The 21,845-nt window shown below is 34.4% G+C and overlaps 1 protein-coding gene across 2 annotated transcripts; it reads left to right on the top strand.

Annotated features, from left to right (window-relative positions):
• The first annotated feature begins 2,424 nt into the window (after window positions 1–2,424).
• Window positions 2,425–20,786, top strand: LOC118189599 (tubulin alpha chain, testis-specific). 2 transcript variants are annotated; one of them, XM_035360228.2, is made up of 5 exons: window positions 2,536–2,581; window positions 11,358–11,428; window positions 11,999–12,549; window positions 13,463–13,990; window positions 20,345–20,786. In XM_035360228.2, the coding sequence occupies exons 3-5, from the start codon at window positions 12,022–12,024 to the stop codon at window positions 20,642–20,644; spliced, it is 1,356 nt and encodes a 451-aa protein (XP_035216119.1). In that variant the 5' UTR covers window positions 2,536–2,581; window positions 11,358–11,428; window positions 11,999–12,021; the 3' UTR covers window positions 20,645–20,786. The 2 variants fall into 2 exon arrangements, with proteins under 2 accessions (XP_035216118.1, XP_035216119.1); XM_035360227.2 differs by lacking the exon at window positions 11,358–11,428 and having other exon boundaries at window positions 2,425–2,581.
• Window positions 20,787–21,845: the final 1,059 nt, after the last annotated feature.

Genomic DNA, 21,845 nt, shown 5'->3' with positions numbered 1-21,845 from the left:
AAAACTTTTTTCTCTTTTTATTATTAACTTTATTTATAATAAAGTTCTAATAAACGTTATCACGTTATAATAAAGTTTCTTTATTTATAAAATATCACGTTCTTGTCAATTACGCCACATAAAATTCTATTCAACAGCAAAATCACAAAATATTTAAAAACAGCATATCTATAGAATATCTATAGAATTTCCGATAGAGAGTCCCGCGCGCAGAAGATAAAAATGTTTTCTTCCGTACAGTGTTACCACTGCTCGCTTTAAAATTAATTTGTTAATCAAAATTCGTTAAAATTTTACAAATATGAAGTAGATAATAAAATTAATTTGAAATTCAAAATTTGGGCTTCCAGATGTCCATATTCGGTGGAGAACTATGTTATTCAAAATTTGTTGGCTATAGGTATCGCTGTTTTTCACAGTGCGAAAAAAATACATACATTCATGAAGATTCTTTATTTTTGTAATGGCTTTAATATTTGGTGGCAACAATCTGAAAAGTGATAAAACGCTTTTACGTTTTTCGACGCAAAATGTCGTTTTGAGACTAATATCCTATTCGGGACTTACGTCCCTTTTGGGCTTATAATAAAATTTTACAAAATTGTATTGTTATATAATTTCATACTGAATCAACAGAAAAAGCAGGAGATATTTTATTTCTATTTGTTCATTCTGGGGGATCACAATATATGATAAAGATAACTGCATATGGATCATATCATAAGTTTGTTAATTAACACAAATAAATAGCAATCAGTATCCATCTAGCTGTCATCTTACTCTTAGCATCAAAATGAATACGAAATATAATTGAATAAATTTATTCTGACAAACAAAATCCTGTCGTAAGTATAGCAATAACAGAACGAACAGAATAACCATTTGGGCACTTCCTATCAATAAAATTTTTATTCCCCTTATTTTATGTGCAGTTTGAAATAATTTTGTTATGGATTTATAAATTTTGTAAGAAACACTATTTTGCTTTAAAACAAATACTTTTTTTAATTAAATTACATCTGAACTAAAACATGATTAATTAAATTCAGAAACACGAATAAGTCTTCCATGTCAAAGGAACAGATTTGAATATCACACTTGCAAAAAAATAAAAGAAACCAAAAGAAGCAAACAAATAGAAAAAGCAACTTAATAAAAATAAAATAAAATAAGCTAGGTGTTGTAAAAGAAATTTCACAAAATGAGAATTTCTGCAAGAAAATAAAGAATCCATTGCCATTTACATGTGAGCAGCATGATGAAAAAGAAAACAAAAAGCTTGCGTTATTTAACATTAAAAAAGTACATTTGATCTATGATGGATAAAACATGTTTTTAATACACATGATACACCATTTCATTCTATTGAGTTTTAATCTTTCCTTATTATCTGTTTCATATTTTGTAAAACTTTAACGAATTTTTGGTTAATAAATTCAAGATTTCAAAGCTAGCAATGGCAACACTGTACAAAAAAAAAAAAAAAAAAAAAAAAAAAAAAAAAAAAAAAAAAAAATTCTCTACAGCGTGAGAAGCTGGAAATCGGGAATTATAATATTTTGTGCTGTTGCTGTTGAAATGAATTTTATGATTTAAGTGCGAAGAGCATGATATTTAATTAATAAAGATCACACACAAAACGTTGAAAAAGTTCCTTTGGGGTAATATAAAATCTGAAAGCTTTCAGATTTTACTTATCTTTTATTTAACAACATTAATTAGTTTTTTTGCGCATTATTTTTGTATCAATTTTCAGCACCACGGCTTCGCTGTAAATGGCATAGCTTTACGAACTTAATCAGCACTGTACTACAGCTAATTATTTCTTAAAGCTATAGTTTTTGAATAAGTACGTTGTTTCATTTGAGTCTGCAATAGATTGTTATAATTTTAAACTAAAAGATCCATACCATTTTGTTATCTTGGCTTCCTCAAACTGAATAGAAGAGAACAAACATACAAAGAAACTTAGAAATACATTTTATAATTGGCTTTAGATGAATATATATCTTAGGAGATATGATAAAGATATTTCTACAAGAGCAAGTAGTTCGATTTTAAAAGTGGAAAGATTTAGTTCCAAATACTTGATTCATTGCTCTGACTACCCCTTCTGAAATGAGTCATTTAACTTTACCCTCCCTTCGTTCTCTCAAATGGAATCAACCGTCATTACGCTTAAGTCTGGATTGTTTTAATTGATTAAATAAACATTCAAGTCCTAAAAAGCAACGACGAATGCATATCACGAACCAGGTCGAAATTTTGCTTGAGCTTTACGACCCAGACTATAATTTTCTTCATGCCATTAGCAGCAGCACCACTGTTCAGTGATAAATCTAAAGCACAGAACGGATCAATGAAGTTTACTTAACTTGCGCATCACAGAAGCTGGTCCTGTTGCGCATATAGTGCTTTCTCATCAGAGCATGCGTAAAAGGTACTTGTACTTTGATTGGCTGCCGTTCAGGTAAGATGCGGCGGATGCTCCTGCAGAGAAAATAGTTTGGGTTTGGTGCGAAGTTCGTTACGCATTCGCAGCCGATCCTCGAAGCATTTTTCTCTTAGCACTCTATTGCAGGTAAAATACTCAATTTTGTTCCTGTATTTGTTTTATCTTTTATACTGACATCGAGTTAAATTTTGTACAAAAATGATTCAAGTCTTCTTTCTTTATTTCTATAGATTAAATATCTTAAAATATTTATGTTCTGTAGGTCATATTGTTATAACGTAATTTATTTATATAATCTAATTTAACATGAAACAAAACACATTTTTAAACTTATAAATATTCTGAGTTTAAATGACATATATTTGATTACTTCTGTATCTATATTAGGAAAGCATAAATTTCAGATTCAACGGTTTACATTAATATTATAAGAATATATAATTTTTGACTTAAAACAATGTTGTATTAAAAGGCAAATAATCAATATAAAGTATTTCAGGAAGTTCAGATTGTTTTCGTAAACACTTGAAAATAAAATAAGTAAAATGCGAGGAACTTGGAAACTCAAAAGACGAAATATTATAAATAACGTAACCTTGACATTTATGTAAGAACTGAATTTTTTCTGTTATTATATTATTCCAGTCATTTAGGAATGTTTATGCATGTCTAGCACCCTATTTTTATTAACGCTACAACTGCTATATTTTATGCTTAAGCATATAGAATCTGATTTAAATTGAAATTTCAGTTTGAAATATTTACTAGTTTAGTTTTGTTTAAGTAAACATTATATTAAACGAATAAATATTAGATAACGTAGCCCATTAATAAATAATCAGTCATTGTTAAAGAACACAATATGAGAATATATATCTTATTATTAGGAGGTACGACGCAGCCGAAAATTTTTAAAGAAAGGTAATGAACTCTCTTATGACGACCAATTTCTGTGATAAGCCTCTGCATTTCTAAACCAACCCAGATCGTTAAACCAAAATCCATAGTAAAGTGTAGATGCCGGACTGCCACGAGGTGGAATTTCCAAAACGACTACCTCTAAAAGTGACCAGTGTTTCTGAGAATGCAGCAAAACATGGTTACTGAACATCAGCTGTCTGAACTCTCTAACAGACCAAAATCCTATAGAATAGTAGATGGTCGTTTTCGATAGGGCTCATTCTGTTTTATTATACAAAAGTACTTACAAACTCTTAATCTTTAATTATCATTAACGTAACTTGTATCAAGAATATTTAATTGCTCTCCTCTCTTCTCCAGTGTTGTCGCAACCCTGAAAGTACACGTCTTCAGAATCAGCTAGTGCGTTACTTATAAGACAGTTCTAAAAATATTTTATGTTTGAGATATATAAAGTTGTATGTGCTATATTCAGAAGTCGACTACTTCGATATTTACACAGTCGACTACCTGGAAGCATTAAGCTTAATACAGCACCAAATGTGCCCTCAAAAACATTAATTAATCTAAAATATTTATAGTTCGAACATGATTTTTATTAAGGTAACTCCCCCTCTCTCCCTCCCAAAAAGCTATATTACTCTCACATTGAGGTTGGACTGGTTGGAGGGATTTTGCTGTTCTCTCACGTTTGAATTTGGACTTTGGCGATAAAAAGAAAGGAAAACTGCCGAGTGACTATTGAGAACGTTTGGCTTAAGGCTGTGCAATTCTCCTTCATCGGTAATCTTATGTTCTTTGTTTTTGTGGTGGCTAATCTTGCTTGTCTGACCTAATCAGAACAAGCCCACCTACAGAGCCTGACTAAGCCAGGGCCATACGGGGCAGTTGCCCTGGGCCCCCAAATCGAATAGAAAGTTTATTATTATAAAAATTTAAATATCTCCAAAAGTTCGCTTGTTCATTACTGGAAGTAGTGAAGCGGAGGGGGGCCCCAAAAAGTTTTTGCCCCGGGTCCCAGGTAGGCTAAGTCAGGCCCTGCCCACATAACTTATCGTGGCAAGGAGTGACTGTCCTGAACAAGAGCCTTGAGGTTACAGTACGAGTTTGCGCAGATCTGCTCCAATGTTGAAGGACAACACCCCGAGGGGACGGGTTCGAGATTCTTCCAACCCTTTTTTCCGTACCACTAAATCACTCGAGAGGACTTTCGGCTCACCGTACACTTTGAGTGTTCCAATGCCGTACAGACATTCTATATTTACAAACATCCATGCTTTCTCCGGGATTCGAATCCGACCCAATTTAGTGCCACTAACTATCGTATCGTCTGGATGGCTATGTTCTTTGTAATTGCTCATGTCGTATTTCTCAATATTGGCAAGTTACTCTCGAGTCATTATTAGAAGAAGTTCTCTTCTTTATACTACATTGCTGTACTTTTCTGAACTGATCTGATGTATTTGAAAAAAAGTAAATAATTAAGTTCGAGCTTTTTTTTTTTTTTTTTTTTTTTTTTTTGTTGTTGTTGGTATATTAAAGAGCGCCATAGACGTAATTTTTTTTTGAAACAGGAATACATCACAGGCATATTCCCTCTAAAGAAGGAAAGAAAATATCTTCATCGAAAATTTATCACACTGCTACAAGGCTAAGAGAAAGTAAATTATCTTGTCCTAGCCCAAGGATTATCTCTTGCTTTACAGTTTCTCCGACTGTTGGGCTCTCGCAGAAGAAGTCTGTAAATTTGGGATTTCAGTAGAAGTTCCCAAAAATTTCGTAAAAATCTTGACTTAACTATGTATCGCTCATTTTTAGAGCAAGGGGATCTTTGCGTGAGAGCACCGGAACCCGGAACTCTCATGTAGGTTAGTCAAACAAGACAAAGAGAGATAAAGTCCTTTATAAAAGTGTCCCGGAACCTTTATGAAAATAAGATTTTAGTTTACTTTTTTAATTAATGTATCGAGTTTACACAATTATACTGGGGCACTCATGAAGGCTGGCCGCCTTTTTAGAACTAAAAACTGATCTTTTTAGGTTTTTAAATATTTATAGTATGAGCACCTTTGAGAATTTTGAGTTAGTGTACATTGGCCGATTTGCATAAGAGTGCCGGAGTTTTTGTGAAAGCTTCTCAGGCATTCCAAGTCGATTTTTCCAAGTAAAATGATCTACCTTATTTCCTGGGGTGTACTCCCTCAAATTTGGGGCGAAAATGTGCAATAAGTGCAGTAGGACTATACTGTACAACCAATGGGAAAATTCAGGTGACCCTCCCACTTCTACCTGTAACTTGTCCGAAAAATACTGTATCAATTTTCCTACACATTTTCATCGAAAAAAAATATTACAACATACGGCTACAAATATGTTTAATTTCTACAAGTATAATTAATTTAGAAACTTCATTTAAGAATATATCATCGTATATAAAGATGTACCTAAAATATATTTATAGTGAAGTTATGATAATCTTCGAATGGTTATTTTACATCTGAAAATATATTTTCTGCAAAATTTCGAAGAGGAAAGACGTATAAAGTATTTTCATAGAAATGCGCTCATATCCCTGCTATGTAGTTCGGTCTCTAATTGAATATTCTACATTTTGGTATAGGTTTAATAGTTCAAATTCTTTTATTCTACCTATAAGAAAAAAATATTGTTGGAATTTTGTCTAAAATTTCAAAGAACCGAACCAAATGCCGTTATTCTAAAGAAACAGATTAACCTTTCTATAATATTGCTTTTTGCTTAGGGAAGGCTAGTGCTATGCTTTTTCCGTATGCCATCATGTCGTAATGAAGCCCAGTGTAGCCACAAATGGAACATTCCGCACAAATGATTTCCCTAGTGACTTGAGCGTGAATCAACATCATTTGCGTAAGTCACGTTGAACAAAATGCGAAGTTTGCCTCCGAAAATAGAATGATTTTCCCTGAAAGGATCATATGATGGCTTTGGATCTACGGAAACGTAGTATATAGTCATATGTCTTCTTTCTTCTCTAAAACAAAGAGAAAAATATGAGAATGAAGATCTGTAAGCATTTTAATTAGCAAACTGTAGACTTAAGTTTGATATTTTTATAAATGAAATAGATCTTCAATTGTTGTACTGAACAGGAATTGAATAGCATTTGTTTTTGACCTCCTTTCTAAAGATATCCTTTCTAAAGGTCAATATGCATATTATTACAACTATGGAAAGTTTTTACTTTTTTATACTTTCAAAACCATCCAACGATCAAAGATAAAAAAAATCAAACGGCTTCTCGTAGTTATTAATCGAAAAAGATAGTAAAACCAGCAAAGTGATTTATTTTATTTAAAGTTTAAAACTATTTTAATTAAACTGAACAATCATCGATGTTCAATAGGATCTAAATAGAAACAATTGGTGAAAGTTGATAGATTTTGACTTAGGTGGGAGAAGGAATTAGCTATTTTCTTTGACAATTTTCATTTAAAATTCGTAATTGTTACCAGCCTTGCGATTTTATCTTTAGTTAATAAGGAAAATATTTCTGTAGGGTACTTCAGTAATTGAAAAATATATTTTTCCTATTTAGTTCACTTTGTAGATTAAATTAAGGAGACTTTTTAATAAAGTTTCTATTACTTTTCAATTCAAACTTTTTCCCTCGGTAGCTTTTTTAATTTTTCAATTTTTAATTTTTCCTTTCCCATGCGTAGAAGAGGTATATAATTCCAGTTTTTAGTAAATTAAGGCAGCAAAGGCACCAGTGTATATAGAAACATCAAATGCCGATTAAATGATCGATAACTATGCATAAGTCTATTTAAATTTCGTGTTCTGCCATCTCGATGTTAGGCACTACACGCATGAACCCTGCAGCTCCCTATTAGGCAGTTGACAGGTGAAAGCGGGTCCGGACATCCGGGCGGCTTACATAGACTAATCAGGTATTGTCCGGATCCCGCAACTGTTTAGTGCAACACCCGCGGCGCCCCCCACAAAAAAGGAATGGAGAGTTTATTACGATGTTACATATGCTGATAAAGGCACCAGACTATACCTTTTACACGTTGCTACACAGATACTATGCAGACACATATTCCAAAAACTAAAGCAAGACATTACGAAGATATACAAATACTAATGCAGATATACAGATACGATAAATTACGAAAGAAAGCATGTATACAGGTACTAATTACACTATTACACAGATATTTGATACGAATACACAACTATTAAACTGTGCTATATAAACTACACAGATATTGAGCATACTATCCATATTTTAATACGAATGCAGGCACAAATACTAAATACCAATACAAAACAGTTTACACATAGGGCCTAAATAAATTCCTACATACTACACAAATACAAAGTACTGATTCGGACATTGTAAAGACGTTAGGATTTTTGCCGGGAATCGAACCACGAACCTCTGGAAAACCGGCCCAGCATGCAGAACCACTACACCACGAAGGAACCATAGGAAGGTGGGAGAAATACCTTATAACATTATACTTTACATTATGCAGACGTTACACTGTTTCCTCAGTAGAGCAGGTTGCTTAATGAAGAAGCTCCTCATGAATGATGCATCATCAACTGGCAGCCGCATGTGCCACGCCTCTGTGAATGGACATGCTATTATGTAATGGTCTGGAGTACCAGCCTTGCCGCACACACAGAAGTTAGATGAGATAAATCTCCTTTTAGAGAAATACTCTCTGGGAGGGGGCAATATCCGTTACAAATCTTGTTACAAACGGTGGCGAGATAAGTCGATCAGTGGAAACTTTATAGTAAAATACATGTGCTCTTCTCTCCGTATTAGGCATATGGCAGCAGGACCGGGCAACCGGACGGCTTACAATGACTACTCGAGGTGGACATCGTCAAAAAGCTCCCGAAAAGGGAGTCCTCGATTCGTACTCATAAACCGCTCGCAAAGCGATCCCATTCCATTGCGGCGGTATTTTAAAAATTCAGACTCTCTCTTAGCACCCTTTCGCTACACCGGCATCCCGATGTCACCACTCCCAGGCGCACGGAGACGTCGAAGAGTGGGAAAGCCTATTGAAAAACCGCAGTTCTGGCCATCACGTTAGTCCACTCGGATGGCCGAAGCCACGACCATCCTAGACATCATTGGCTGCCTTTTCTGATCATAGGAACCGGGTCCGTATTAATGTACTTCAGAGCCGCTAGGCACCCCAATCCGAGAAGACAGACTTAATTAAAAATTTGCTCTATAAGCACTGCTACCACCCGCGAGCAAGGATCCTGGCCGTCAGGAATCCCCACTCCCGGCTTGCAGGAATCATAGTGGCGGGGAAATGAACACTTGGAGATCTGACTGATCGTCGAAAATGCTACCCACCAGTACTACGCGGGAAGTCTGAAGCCGCACTGGTCTTACATAGGACTTACTCCAACCCACCCATATTGGGCCAATGAAGTTTCGTCTCAAGGTATCTCCCAGCTGGCCAAGTGAAACCGCCAAGCTCGTGATTTTATGCCATCTTGCTGAGACTGTTCATATTGTTGGCCAACGGCCTGAGGAATAACCGCTTTCCCTACTCTGCATGAGAATAACTAAAATAATGCAAAATTTAATAGATTGTATTAAGTATGGAACAAACAGCCGTCTAATATTCGTATTATTATCGAAAAGAAAAACAATTGGTTATTTTAACAGATTAGATGTGTTTTCTGTCATCCCACAAACACATCAGTCGTTCAATTTTAAATCCATGCAGTCTGAGTAAAAATACTGGAATATTTCGCAACGCCTTTATAAACAATCTTCAGCACACAACTGAAAACAACTGATCGAAGTAATTATTACCTTTGTTTCAGTTATAGCGAACACTCTCATCTGGGCTGGTGTTAAGCATTTTGCTCCCTGTGCAACATATGTGGGTACTAAATTCTGCTTCCCTCATCTATCTAAATTCTAAAAGCTTTGTAGCCCTTAGATTCTGCTACCCATTGCCTCCTCTAAATTCTAAAAATTTTGACATCCCTAAATTTTGCTGCATCTTAAGTCTCTAAATTCTGAAAGTTTTACCGCCCAGTGCCACTGCACCGATTGCACTAGCTCTGGCCCCTGCTTGTGCGTTAAAGACTGAAGCGACGAATCGTTGAGTGACATCATACCATCATCAAGAATGTAACTAGGATACTTTATTAGAGATGTAAGAGCTTTAATAACCGGAATCAAGTTCATTTCCTTCTAATCGCGTCTTTTAAGGCTCATTTTTATTGAATAAATATTCAGTGAAAATATACATTACAGATGCAAGAGATATGCCAGCTTTAATAATTGCAAAAAAGTTCCAAGTTCAGTTCATTTTATTGAAATTGGCTTTTCTTATTGAAATTTATTTAAAGAAAACACTACAAATGCAAGTAATAAACCAGCTTTGATAAATGGAGAAAGTCAAGTTAAATTTCATTTTAATACTGCTCATTTTTATCGAATTTCTTTTTAATCAAAATTAGTATTGCAGATGCAAGTGGTAAGCCAGCTTTAATAACTAGAAAAGATCATGCTCAGTCGATTCAAATGAATCATGTGTATTAAGACTAATTTTTACTAAATTTTTTATCAGTAATCAAAATGAGCATTGATAAAAGTGGTACAGATAAAGATACAGATTACGCGTGAAGAGATGCAGCAAATTTAATAACTGGACAAAATCAAATTTAGCTCTTTTTTAATAATATGTGATGGGACTAATTTTTATTAAAAAGTATTGCATATTTTGAAGATGGCAACAAACAAATGAATGAATTAATTACAAAATAAATACGTGGTATATATATAATGTGGGAAGAAGAATTGACTACATACAAAATCATTAAGATTACGGACTCAATTAAATTGAACTTAAACTTCAGTTACCAAGCTATGTAACTCTTCGACCAGGTTCTCCTGACCTTCTTCTCTGCGTTAGTTAGCCCCTTATTGCTTTGCTCAACTGCGTTACACAGTCCTGACGTTCTCACTTTTCTGCCGAGTTCCTCGATTGTGGTTGCTTTAGCCTTCCTGATGATAAGAAGAGCATGCGATGGTCTTCGGACACAGATAAGTTAAAGCAAGATTCATTTTCCAAGAGAATCTTCTGATTCCCTCCTTTGGTTCTACCCCTGCCTTATTGTCTGAATCCACTTTAAAGTGAGAACGGTTACGAAAACCCTAATTGACACTCTAAACTTACTACAGGAACAGTCGCAACAGCTAACCAACAATAATAGCAGTTACATTAATGGCATATCTCATTTTTCGTTCCTTTTATTTAGCTGCTAATTTGTCAGCTGTTGAAGCTAATGAGTATTTTGGATGTAAAAATTCGAAACGAAAGGATGAGTTTAAAAGCCCTCAAAAATGATTATTATAACTCGAAACCTGCGGAAAGTTACTAGTTTTTAACCCATCTCGAAATTAGAACATCAACTTTATTCAAAGCAAAAAGTGCTTCTTAAACCTGTATGTGTGTATACGAGGAAGAGGGGGATATAAATCCCCCTCTTCCTCGTATGCAACGGTTGGCCCATACTCTACTTTTAATATATCACTTAATTATGTAATTCTTTATGATTTCAAAGTTAACGATCAAGGCGCTCTGTACAATCCTTCTAACGATCTTAATTCGAAGAATAATTTCCGGCATTCAAATGATAATTTAGTTGAAGTTTCATTTGGTTTTAGTTGTAATGTTTTAGCTTTAACGGTTTTAGTTGAAGGAGAATATAGTCAAAAGAAGGATAGTGAATTTAAAATGTTGTCCATCAAGAGAAACTTTTTCTAGAATTCAACATTATCCATTTAATGAAGGGTCTCATTAGACAGGGCGAATTTCGCACAACTGCAATGAAAGTTTAAAAGACGTTGTAAACTTTTGAGATTTTATAAATAAATACAAGATTGAAAAACTTGAAGATTGTTACCGTTGGTCATAAAATATGAATATATTCATTCCTTTCAACTTAGCATGTCTGAAATTCGGATAACTGCAGTTCCTGGTAACAACTGGAATTAGATTCCTCTGGAAAAAATTGAAGGTAAGTTATACAGTTTATTGAAAGCAGCAATTAATTAAAGCCATAATTTCAAAAATATGACTATGCCTTTTTTTTGGGGGGGGGGCTTGTAGGAAAACCAATATGGTCCTTTCTACGTGAGCACTCAAGTAGTAAATAATAGGATGATTTTAGAGCTTTTATAATATATAATTATGAAGCTTTTTCCAACAAGATCTACAATAATTACGAATAGTTACTTGATCGACAGATCCATTAAGAAATCGATGTGGTGGTGGCAGTGCTGTGTGTTATTTTAAAGAATATTAATACTATTCCAACCCTTGCTTTTCATATTATTAATGACTGTAGAGTAAAATCAAAAACCGAGAATTTAGGTTGCAAAATTTCGTTTTAAAGACTAAATTTCTTATGTGTTTTCGAAAGATTTGTAACATTGTATAAAGTAGCAGATCTGGCAATTGTTTATTTTACTAAAATGTTCCAAATGCACTAGATTTATAGTTTTTTTTAATTCAGGGATTACTATTCTCAGTTTCTTAGAATATCAGGTTATTACATAAGCTAATAAAAAGTTATTTTTTCTTTCAGCTATTCTTCGATAACTTTCCAAAATGCGTGAATGTATTAGTATACATGTTGGGCAAGCTGGTGTGCAAATCGGCAATGCTTGTTGGGAATTGTACTGTTTGGAACATGGCATTCAACCCGACGGCCAGATGCCAAGTGATAAAACTATTGGAGGAGGTGATGATTCTTTCAACACTTTCTTCAGCGAGACTGGAGCAGGGAAGCATGTACCTCGAGCTGTCTATGTAGACCTTGAACCTACTGTGGTTGACGAAGTCCGCACTGGTACATACCGACAGCTTTTCCACCCTGAACAACTCATCACTGGAAAAGAAGACGCAGCCAACAATTATGCCAGAGGTCACTATACTATAGGCAAAGAAATCGTAGATTTAGTCTTAGACAGAATACGAAAACTTGCGGATCAATGCACTGGACTTCAGGGATTCCTAATCTTCCACAGTTTTGGTGGTGGCACAGGATCTGGCTTTACATCTTTACTTATGGAAAGACTATCAGTCGACTATGGAAAGAAATCAAAGCTGGAATTCGCTATATATCCAGCACCTCAGGTTGGTATTTCATGTTAGATTACGTGTTCATCCATTGAGAAACATACAAAGTAATCGCTACATAAAAGTTATTAAGTTCTTTACTGATAAATACTTAAAGTACCGCTCTATAAAATTACAGCTTTAAGATGCAAATGTAATCTTTCAAAATAACACAATGTATGTATGCGCTATCACGATCTGCGATATTTTTAACTTTAACCGATTAACTTAAATTATGATAGAGTAAAACTTTAGTAAAATGGAGTTGACTCTTCTACGCATAATTATCAGGCATTTTAAAAGAATGATGTGTGTACATTAACAAAGAATTTTAGGATGAAGTAAATGGCTGTTCATTATTCATTTCGGGAGTATAATATAATTGCAACTAATACAAAACTTACATTTCTCATTCTTTTGTATATTTACATTGGGCTAACTCTGTTTATTCTTATAATAACTAGAATTAAAATGTTTAATAACAAAATCACAACTCTGTTAGGGCAAATAGATAATAATTTTCGCCGTCATATTAAATTAAATCCCCCTTTAGCAGTTTTAAAGTAACTACTCAAAACATAACTACTAATTAAAATTAAATTTGCATTATAAATGACTCACACAATGAAAATTTTTTATTTAAATTAAATGCAGCTTTCCTTTGTGTATTTCTAAAACATTAATGCCCAAATTCATATTAATATAATTTATTATCTCCTGCATATTTTTAAAGTGTTTAAATACTTATAATACAAAGGTGACCACTATTTAAACCAATGGTGCCAAAAAAGAAGCTGCATTATACTTAACCATTTCAGGCTTATAATACAACATTTTAATTGTAATTAATGGATACAAATTTAACTTCAATCATTCAGATTGCATCTGCATATATGCTTAAAGCTTAAAAAAACCTGATTTCTTCTTGCAGGTGTCAACAGCCGTTGTAGAACCTTACAACTCAATTCTTACAACGCACACTACTCTAGAACATTCTGATTGCGCGTTTATGGTCGATAACGAAGCCATTTATGACATCTGCCGCCGGAACCTAGACATAGAACGGCCAACGTATACAAATTTGAATCGATTGATTGGACAGATCGTCTCCTCCATCACTGCCTCTCTCAGATTTGACGGAGCTTTGAACGTCGATTTAACTGAATTCCAGACAAACCTAGTTCCATATCCCAGAATTCATTTCCCACTGGTGACATACGCTCCAGTAATTTCAGCTGAGAAGGCTTATCACGAACAATTAACTGTAGCTGAAATAACAAATGCTTGTTTTGAGCCTGCCAACCAAATGGTTAAATGTGATCCAAGGCATGGGAAGTACATGGCTTGCTGTTTGCTGTACCGTGGTGATGTAGTACCCAAAGACGTGAATGCTGCTATTGCTGCCATTAAGACAAAGCGCTCAATTCAGTTTGTCGACTGGTGCCCAACCGGATTTAAAGTAAGTAAGAAATATTTATCAAGTATATTTATAATTAGCAAATATTTTCATTTTTAAAACCATAATTCGTTACATCATTTCTTCAACTGTTTCATATTTCTTTAAACGTTACCCATTCTATATATTCATCCAATAAATGTAAAATTAACTGATATTTTTCGTAACATTTATTCGAAAGAAAGTAATTTCGGTTTGTACAAATAGATAGCGTTATGTTTTATTCTTCTGACAAACTTGCATCCTTTTTTTCTTTTGAGATTTCGCTGCTGATACTTTCAGGTTGCTATCGGAAAAAAATTTTGTGCATTTTTGTTTACAACTGTAATTTTACTTTTAATTTTAACATGGAGTGCAAAAATAACCATTTTAACATATACTAGTTTCCAAAAATTAAGGAAAAATCACAAAAATAGCTATAACTCAATCAAAAATAAAATAATCCGTATAAAATGTGAATATGTTGTCAAGTTAAACTTGCTGAGCAAAACTGCAATCGGACTATGTCATCTGCGAAGAGCATAAAATTGCATGTTTGACAGAAATTCCACAAATTCCGCTGTACTGAAATACGAAATCTGGCGTAGCCAATTTGTAACAATGATCTCCAAGCATCATTTGGCGGAAAAATTGCGATGGAAAGCTACTGGGAGACTAGAGGCAGGAGAAAGGTCAGACAGAAGACAGCTAAATGCGAGTCCTGTGATTCGTAAACTTTGGTGATAATTTCTAACAGCAGATTAAACATTCAGGAGGTTCAGCCAAGGACTGCCAACCGCTACGACGTGCGCCGATGTCTAATATTTGCTGTTATCCGCCACTCCGATTCAATTCAGATCCTCCTTTGCTGCAGCCACGGGAATGTTGATGTGAACGTCAACCGCATAGCAGGCTTCACGAAGGAGATCTGTACGCGAGGTGACCAACCATTTGCATGACGCTCACGTCACGTCATATAAGGGAGCGTTTGAGGTGGACACGTCATATGCTTACTGCATGGTTGAACAATGGAGGGAGACACTTTTTACTGATGAGTCCAGATTTAGCCTCCAAAGCGGTTGTAGGCGTTATTTGATTTAGAGAGAACCTGAAACTCGTCATCATTCATCAAACATCAATGAAAGATTTGCATACGGAGGTGATAGTGTTTGTATTTGGGGTGATATCTCTTTGGGTGGACGCAGAGATCTCCATATTATTCTACGTGAAACAGTGAACGCCTATAGAGATGACATCCTTGATACTTATGTGCGCAGCCTGACAATAGGTGATGATTTCCTGCTACAGAACGACAACGCTAGATCGCACACGACTTACATTGTGGATAATTATCTTCAGCAGCAAACAATTCAACATATGGAGTGACCAGCTCGATCACCGGACCTGAATCCTAATCGAGCATGCTTGGGATACTTTACGAAAATGTATAGCTACTGTCAATCCCCCTCTTCGGACCCTTGCCACGCTTACAACTGCTTTGCAATAACAATGATTCTCATTTCCTACAGAACTGGTAGACCACATAATTGACAGCATCACACATGGTTGTGTGTGCTCTATTGCTTCTAGAGGAGTCCACAAGCCATATTGAAGGTAATTTTCCTATACCAAATTGACACATCCAATTTGTTCATTTTATATATACGCTAATTTCTATAACACCATACTTATCTGGTAATTTCTTTTCATGTTACTTTATACCTTATTATGTTACCTTATTATTTGTATACTGTGGTTCAATTTCATTAAATTTTACAAGTAACTTTTTGAGTAATCGTCATTTTTGTGATTTTTTCTTAATTAATGATGACCAGTGTATTTTACTTTTTTATTTTCATAAAGGCAAGAAAGTGATTAAGGCTCACAAAGAAATATGTGAAATTTATGATGATTGCTTAACAGAATGCAGGTGTCAGAACTGGTTTAAAAAACTCATTCTGGAGATCTTTCACTTGAAGATGACTAACTTTCTGACCAACCTTCTGAAGTCGACGATGAGAATCACATAAGATATCTTGGATTCATCGATATTTTTGTTCCACATGAATTCAAAGAAATTCACTTTAAACCAACGAATTAATATTTTCAACGCACATTTCAAACACAATGCAATCAACCTTTTTTTAAATGAATTTTCACTGGTGATCAAGAATGGATTATCTACGATAAACATTAATCGAAAAAGGTCATAGTCCAAGAAAGATGAATCAGCGCAAATCATATCGAAATCTAGAATGCATCTGAAAAAGATCATGCTGTCAGTTTGGTGGATTGAAAAGATGTTCTGCATTGAGAGCTACTTCCAAGCAACCAAACGATCAACTGAGATGTTTGCTGCCAATAACTTTTGAAACTGGAGGAAGCAATCGAAGAGAAAAGCTCAGAATTGGCAAATCGCAAAAGAACCGTGTTCCACCTCGACAATGCGAGGCCTCACACATATTTAGCAACACGTATTAAATTATTGGATCGTGGTTGGGAAGTCATGTCCCCCATATGACCCTTACCAAAACTAGCTTTGAAATTAAACATTATCCTGGTTACATTGCATTTTAACACGCTGTTATACATACTCGTTGTTACACTATGAAATTTACAATATTCTTAAATTACCAGGTGAGAAATTACACAGCAGAAAGAATACGCGGTTGAGTACTGTTCTCGAAATAAGTCATCTTTTCTTCATGTATCTTATATACGCATATTGATTCTTTTTATGTCTCATGTCATATGTTATTTTCTTCCGGTCTCGGATTTCCTAACTGTACACTGTTATCGCAACCGTGGGAGGAGCTTCCGACATTGAGCTAATGGGTTTGTAATTGCCAAATTCTGTTGTGAGAATTTTGCTCCGATTTGTAATAGACGAAAAAATGTTGTTGGCGAATGTTTAAATTGCCCCTTAATCAAAATTACAGCGATGTACTGGAAAATTTCAGCATCTGATTAACTGAATTTAGAAATATTCATAGATCTATAGAAAATGAATTCGTCTTTCTCCTTTTGATGAAACCAAATTTATCAGAATACTTCTGATTATTAATGAAAATTAGAAAGAGATTTTATTTTAGCGCAACAGGTGCTTTCTATATTCAATAATTTCATCGATATAAATAATACGATATAAAAAGCTCATAAACAAACTGATGGGGGGGAACTGAAAATATTGAGCTCTAATAAAACTACAAAGCCAAACACTATTAAAAGACTTCAATTAGATAAAAGACATGTTTTGCATAAAAGTTTTTTGTTCATAACACTTATAACTGAAAATCTTTCACGAGTTCTCTTAAACATCACGTCAACGAATTTAGCAGTTGAAAACCATAGGTCCATTTTAGAAACCACTTTCATGGTTGGTGTACCAATGTGCACTTAGTAAATTCATCTCCGAGCTGTATTCGGCCCTCAGCAGAGAGGAGAATAATAAAGATAATGTGAATATTTCACTTCGGACTAGTACTTAAACTTTCATAAAATAGCAGAATATGACTCAGTTCATTGAAACTTTGACGCACGTTCATAACGACAGTTCTTTGCTCTTGGCAAACTAAGCGGAAGAGATTCTCTTCCTCCTACTTGCAGATAACCCCATTGAACGCTTGCCAATTATTTTGATTACGCAGGAGAGCGAATTCAGTCAGCTGAATGCAATCCTTTTTCTCAGACTTACAATTTTTTTGGATAAGCAGCTATAGTACTGGACTGGATACTTTGTTGCATAACATTTCGAGTTCGTTAACATAATTAAGAATTGTTTTCTTCGCACTTGGACCACATAAAATTCAATAGCAAAATCCCCAAAATTCTAAAAGCAGTATAGCAACATACGTCTAGAATTCCTAAATTTTGGCTTCCTTTCTTTATATATATATATATATATATATTAAGTTTTTTCTCAGTTCATATGAGTGTTTAGTTTTCTTAGTAAGGTAGCTTACGATTTTTTTTTTTTTTTTTTTTTTTTTTTTGTCTTTTTATTATTAACGGCCTTTGTGTTATCTTTATTTACTAAATACCATGTTCTTCGCACTTAAGAAACATAAAATTTAATTCAGCAGCAAATTCCCAAAATACTTAAAAACAGCATATCTTTAGAATTTCCGATAGATAGTCTCTGCGCTGCAGATAAAAATGTTTTATTTCATTCAATGCTCGCTTTCAGATTGTTGAATTTATTCATCAAAAATGCATTACAGTTTTACAAAATATGAATTAAATAATAAAAAATACGTAATCATTCTGCGAAAATGCTGAATATTTTTAATTAGACTAATCGTAAATTAAATGCATTTTTAATGTGTAAATGAATCCGATTCAAATGTAAGAAATGAATATTCTTCAGAAATGCATCTGTTGCTTGCAAATAATTTAGTTTGTTAATCCACAGTAGACAGATACAATTTGAAATATAAATACATTGCATTCACACATACATACATTTGGCGAATGGAAACAGACTCGAATGAAAAGTGAAAAGAAGTATTTATAGTGATTTGATGCAAAATCCCATTTCGAGACTAACAGCCCTTTTGGATTAAAAATCGCAATGTATATTTAGTTTATTCTTTCTGTAATACCAGCAAATTTAAAATACTTTCAAATATAGTTTTGAAAATTTTTTTCACACTTATAAATAGCGTACTCAATCAGTATTAAATAGCTACTTACTTACTAAATAGCAATTATAAATTAATATTTTTAGAAGTTTTAGGTATATATCAAGCATGCTCATATTTATAGCTCAGGTTTTTGGAAGAATTTATTCAATTATGAGTGGAAAAAAATCTCAATGATAATCGTTTACTTTCATGTTTCGCAAAAGTGGATCATATACTGCTTCATCTGCTGTGCGAAAGAGTACATGTGAACAAAAAGGATATGTAACCGACTACAGAAAAACATGTATATAATTTATCTCTCTCTCTCCCGTTTTTCTAACTAGGATTTTAAAAGTTCATTTATGAAAATGCCACAGATAATTAAAAATGAGACTAGATACAGTACAAAATTTTTATGAATAAGAGACAATTAAAGAAAGATAATTTCGAATGTAGTATGTGTATGCTCTTTCTGCTTCATTTTGCATTAGATATTTTGCATTAGATATTTAATCGGAAGACGCGCTAAATTTTATATAACTCTTCTCTGGATAAATTCTATAGTTTTCTGGATGATATAGATCATTAAAGCAGGTGAAGAATAACGAGATCCTGAATTGCCATATGAAACTAAACTTAGATGAAAAAATTCTTTTTATTCTGCATAAAATCCCCTCAGTACAAGATTAGAAAAAGGAATCACTACAAGATTTCAACAACTACGTTCATTTTTTATCATCCATTAAGCCGCCCAACTAGTACAGTGGCTAACGACGCTGAGTACCGCACGAAGGGCCCGAGTTCGAATCTCGGAAAAAGCATAGATGCTTGTAAATGTATAGTGTCTGTGTGGCATGGGCACTCTAAATGTGCGAAGCGCCGCAAGTCCTCACGAGAGTTTGGTGGTAAGGGAAGAGGAGGTGGGAGACCCTTAGAACTGTTCCCTTGGAGGACAGTTCCTCTTTCAAAATTCGGGGCGGCACTGAGCAAAGTCGTACTGTCATCTGTATGTTGCCAAAGGATGTTCCCAACGACAAGTGGAATCCTACCTCTTTACCACCATGAATTTCGTGGGCTTACTGTGATATCAGACAAGCGAGATGGGTCACACCATCATCCGTCGAAGGGACCATCATCCGTCGAAATATTTAAGGGAGAAATATTTCAGGGTTTTATTTCTACTACTGATTGGGGAAATGAAACTGAGACGTGGAAGGAAGTCTTTTTGAGCTTTTGCAGTTTATTCTAAAATACAATTTCCATAGTAAAATTTTAAATATTATAGTACTACTGCGAACTTTCCTCAGAGTTGCTGAAAGTACTCGTAGTTGCAAGAAGGGTTTTCTAAATAAATATAATTTAAGGAATATTTTAGAATCACAAATGCATATTTTGTATTTAAGAATCTTCCCATACTATCTACATGACAGCAACTGGAGGAAAGAAATAGACCTCTGCAGTATCAATGATAGTTTCGTAAACAGAAAATCAAATAAAATAATAATATGCGTTTCAGTTTCAGATGGTGGAACTGAAATGTATAGAGCTTAAATTTATTTCTGCATATGTCATTTTCACATTTTTTACTTTATTGCTTGTGTATCAAGAATGGCGCAACTTAAAGATCTTTCCCGGCAGCAAAACCTCTGACTACGCCACTGAAGCAGCAGAAACATAATAAACGTTTATAGAATTTATTACGGCTTGATGTCTTTTAATAAATACTATACTCATAGCTCTTCATCACTTTTCTTAGGTTGGCATCAACTACCAACCGCCCACAGTAGTGCCTGGAGGGGACTTGGCCAAAGTTCAACGTGCAGTGTGCATGTTATCAAATACCACAGCTATTGCTGAAGCATGGGCTCGTCTCGATCACAAGTTCGATTTGATGTACGCAAAACGGGCTTTTGTGCATTGGTATGTCGGCGAAGGTATGGAAGAAGGTGAGTTTTCTGAAGCGCGTGAAGATCTCGCAGCTCTGGAGAAGGATTACGAAGAAGTTGGCATCGATTCTACTGAAGGCGCAGAAGAGGAAGGAGAAGAGGAATATTAATCTGATGAAATGGAAAATGTTTCCTTATCCCTTGTACTTTCTCAATAATGAAATATTATTTGCTATACTTTTTTTAATACATTTTGATTTATTTTAAAGTTTTTGTCTTAATCTGACAATAAAGCTTTCATATTTTATTGAATGCACTAAATTCTGTTATTCCTTGTTAACATATCTCACATTATTTTACAGTTTCCTGAATGAAAATCAAATAATAATTACATGACAATGTAAGTAATTAATTTTACAAGAAATTTTAAAATTCCCCACTAGAGTTTAGATCCAAAATGAAAATTCTGAAGTTTTGTTAATATCCTAGACAGAAATTGAGGATGTAAAATAAATAACCTTTTTAATCCGATACGAGTCCAAGCTCTAGAAATTTTGGATAACGTTAGTTTAAGTCTAAATAAGTTAAGTTGTTGTTGTTGGGACTAACCTCCCTGGTTTGATATCTTCAGAACAAGCCCACGGAATTCATCGTACAAAGGAGTACAGTATTACGCAGCTATATTTTAAACACGTCTTATCTATTGAAGATTAATTAGCACTTTCTTTAAATATAGGTAGTGGTGAAGTGGGAGGGTGCCCGAGCGCCCAGGGCACCCCCTGGCTACGCGCCTGCTGATAGAATCAGACTGACCCTATCAGTAACATCTGGAGTCCCTGTATCATTTGCTGTCTAGGCCGGGCGTATTCAAATAATAAATAGAACGATATGTAGAAGTCAACAGAAGTCACCTGGTTCCCATAGCAACGTCTGCTGGGAAATGGAGAAGCATTGTAACTATTTTTTAAGAGCTAACCGAAAAAATTAACTTTGGGCCATCCTGTACAAATGAAATAATTCAAATTAATATTCATCGAGTATATACAAGACACAGCTATTATGTCTTCAAGCTGAAGCAAGGCATTTAGAATTTTTTGCAGCCAGTTGGCAACTTAGGCTCACCTTTGGTTTGACTCGGAACGGTAGAGCGCATGTTGGATTTTAAAGCTAGATTTATTATTTCCATGGTTTTTTTTTTTTTTTTTTTTTTTTTTTTTTTTTTTTTTTTTTTAAGATATGCTTGCTTTTAATAGCCCGCACTATATTTAGCGACACACAACCACTTATTTAGGACTGTTCAGTGTAATTATGTCAATTCTTAGTTATTCTTATTAAGGTAATTCATAGTGAATTTCATTTAGATTAAAAGGA

The sequence above is a fragment of the Stegodyphus dumicola genome, chromosome 6 (genome assembly GCF_044657685.1).
Source record: "Stegodyphus dumicola isolate Sdum_Otavi_A_Nest chromosome 6, ASM4465768v1".
NCBI classification, from domain to species: domain Eukaryota; kingdom Metazoa; phylum Arthropoda; class Arachnida; order Araneae; family Eresidae; genus Stegodyphus; species Stegodyphus dumicola.
Note: the sequence above shows the minus strand (reverse complement) of the source record. Positions and strands in the feature narration are given on the sequence as shown.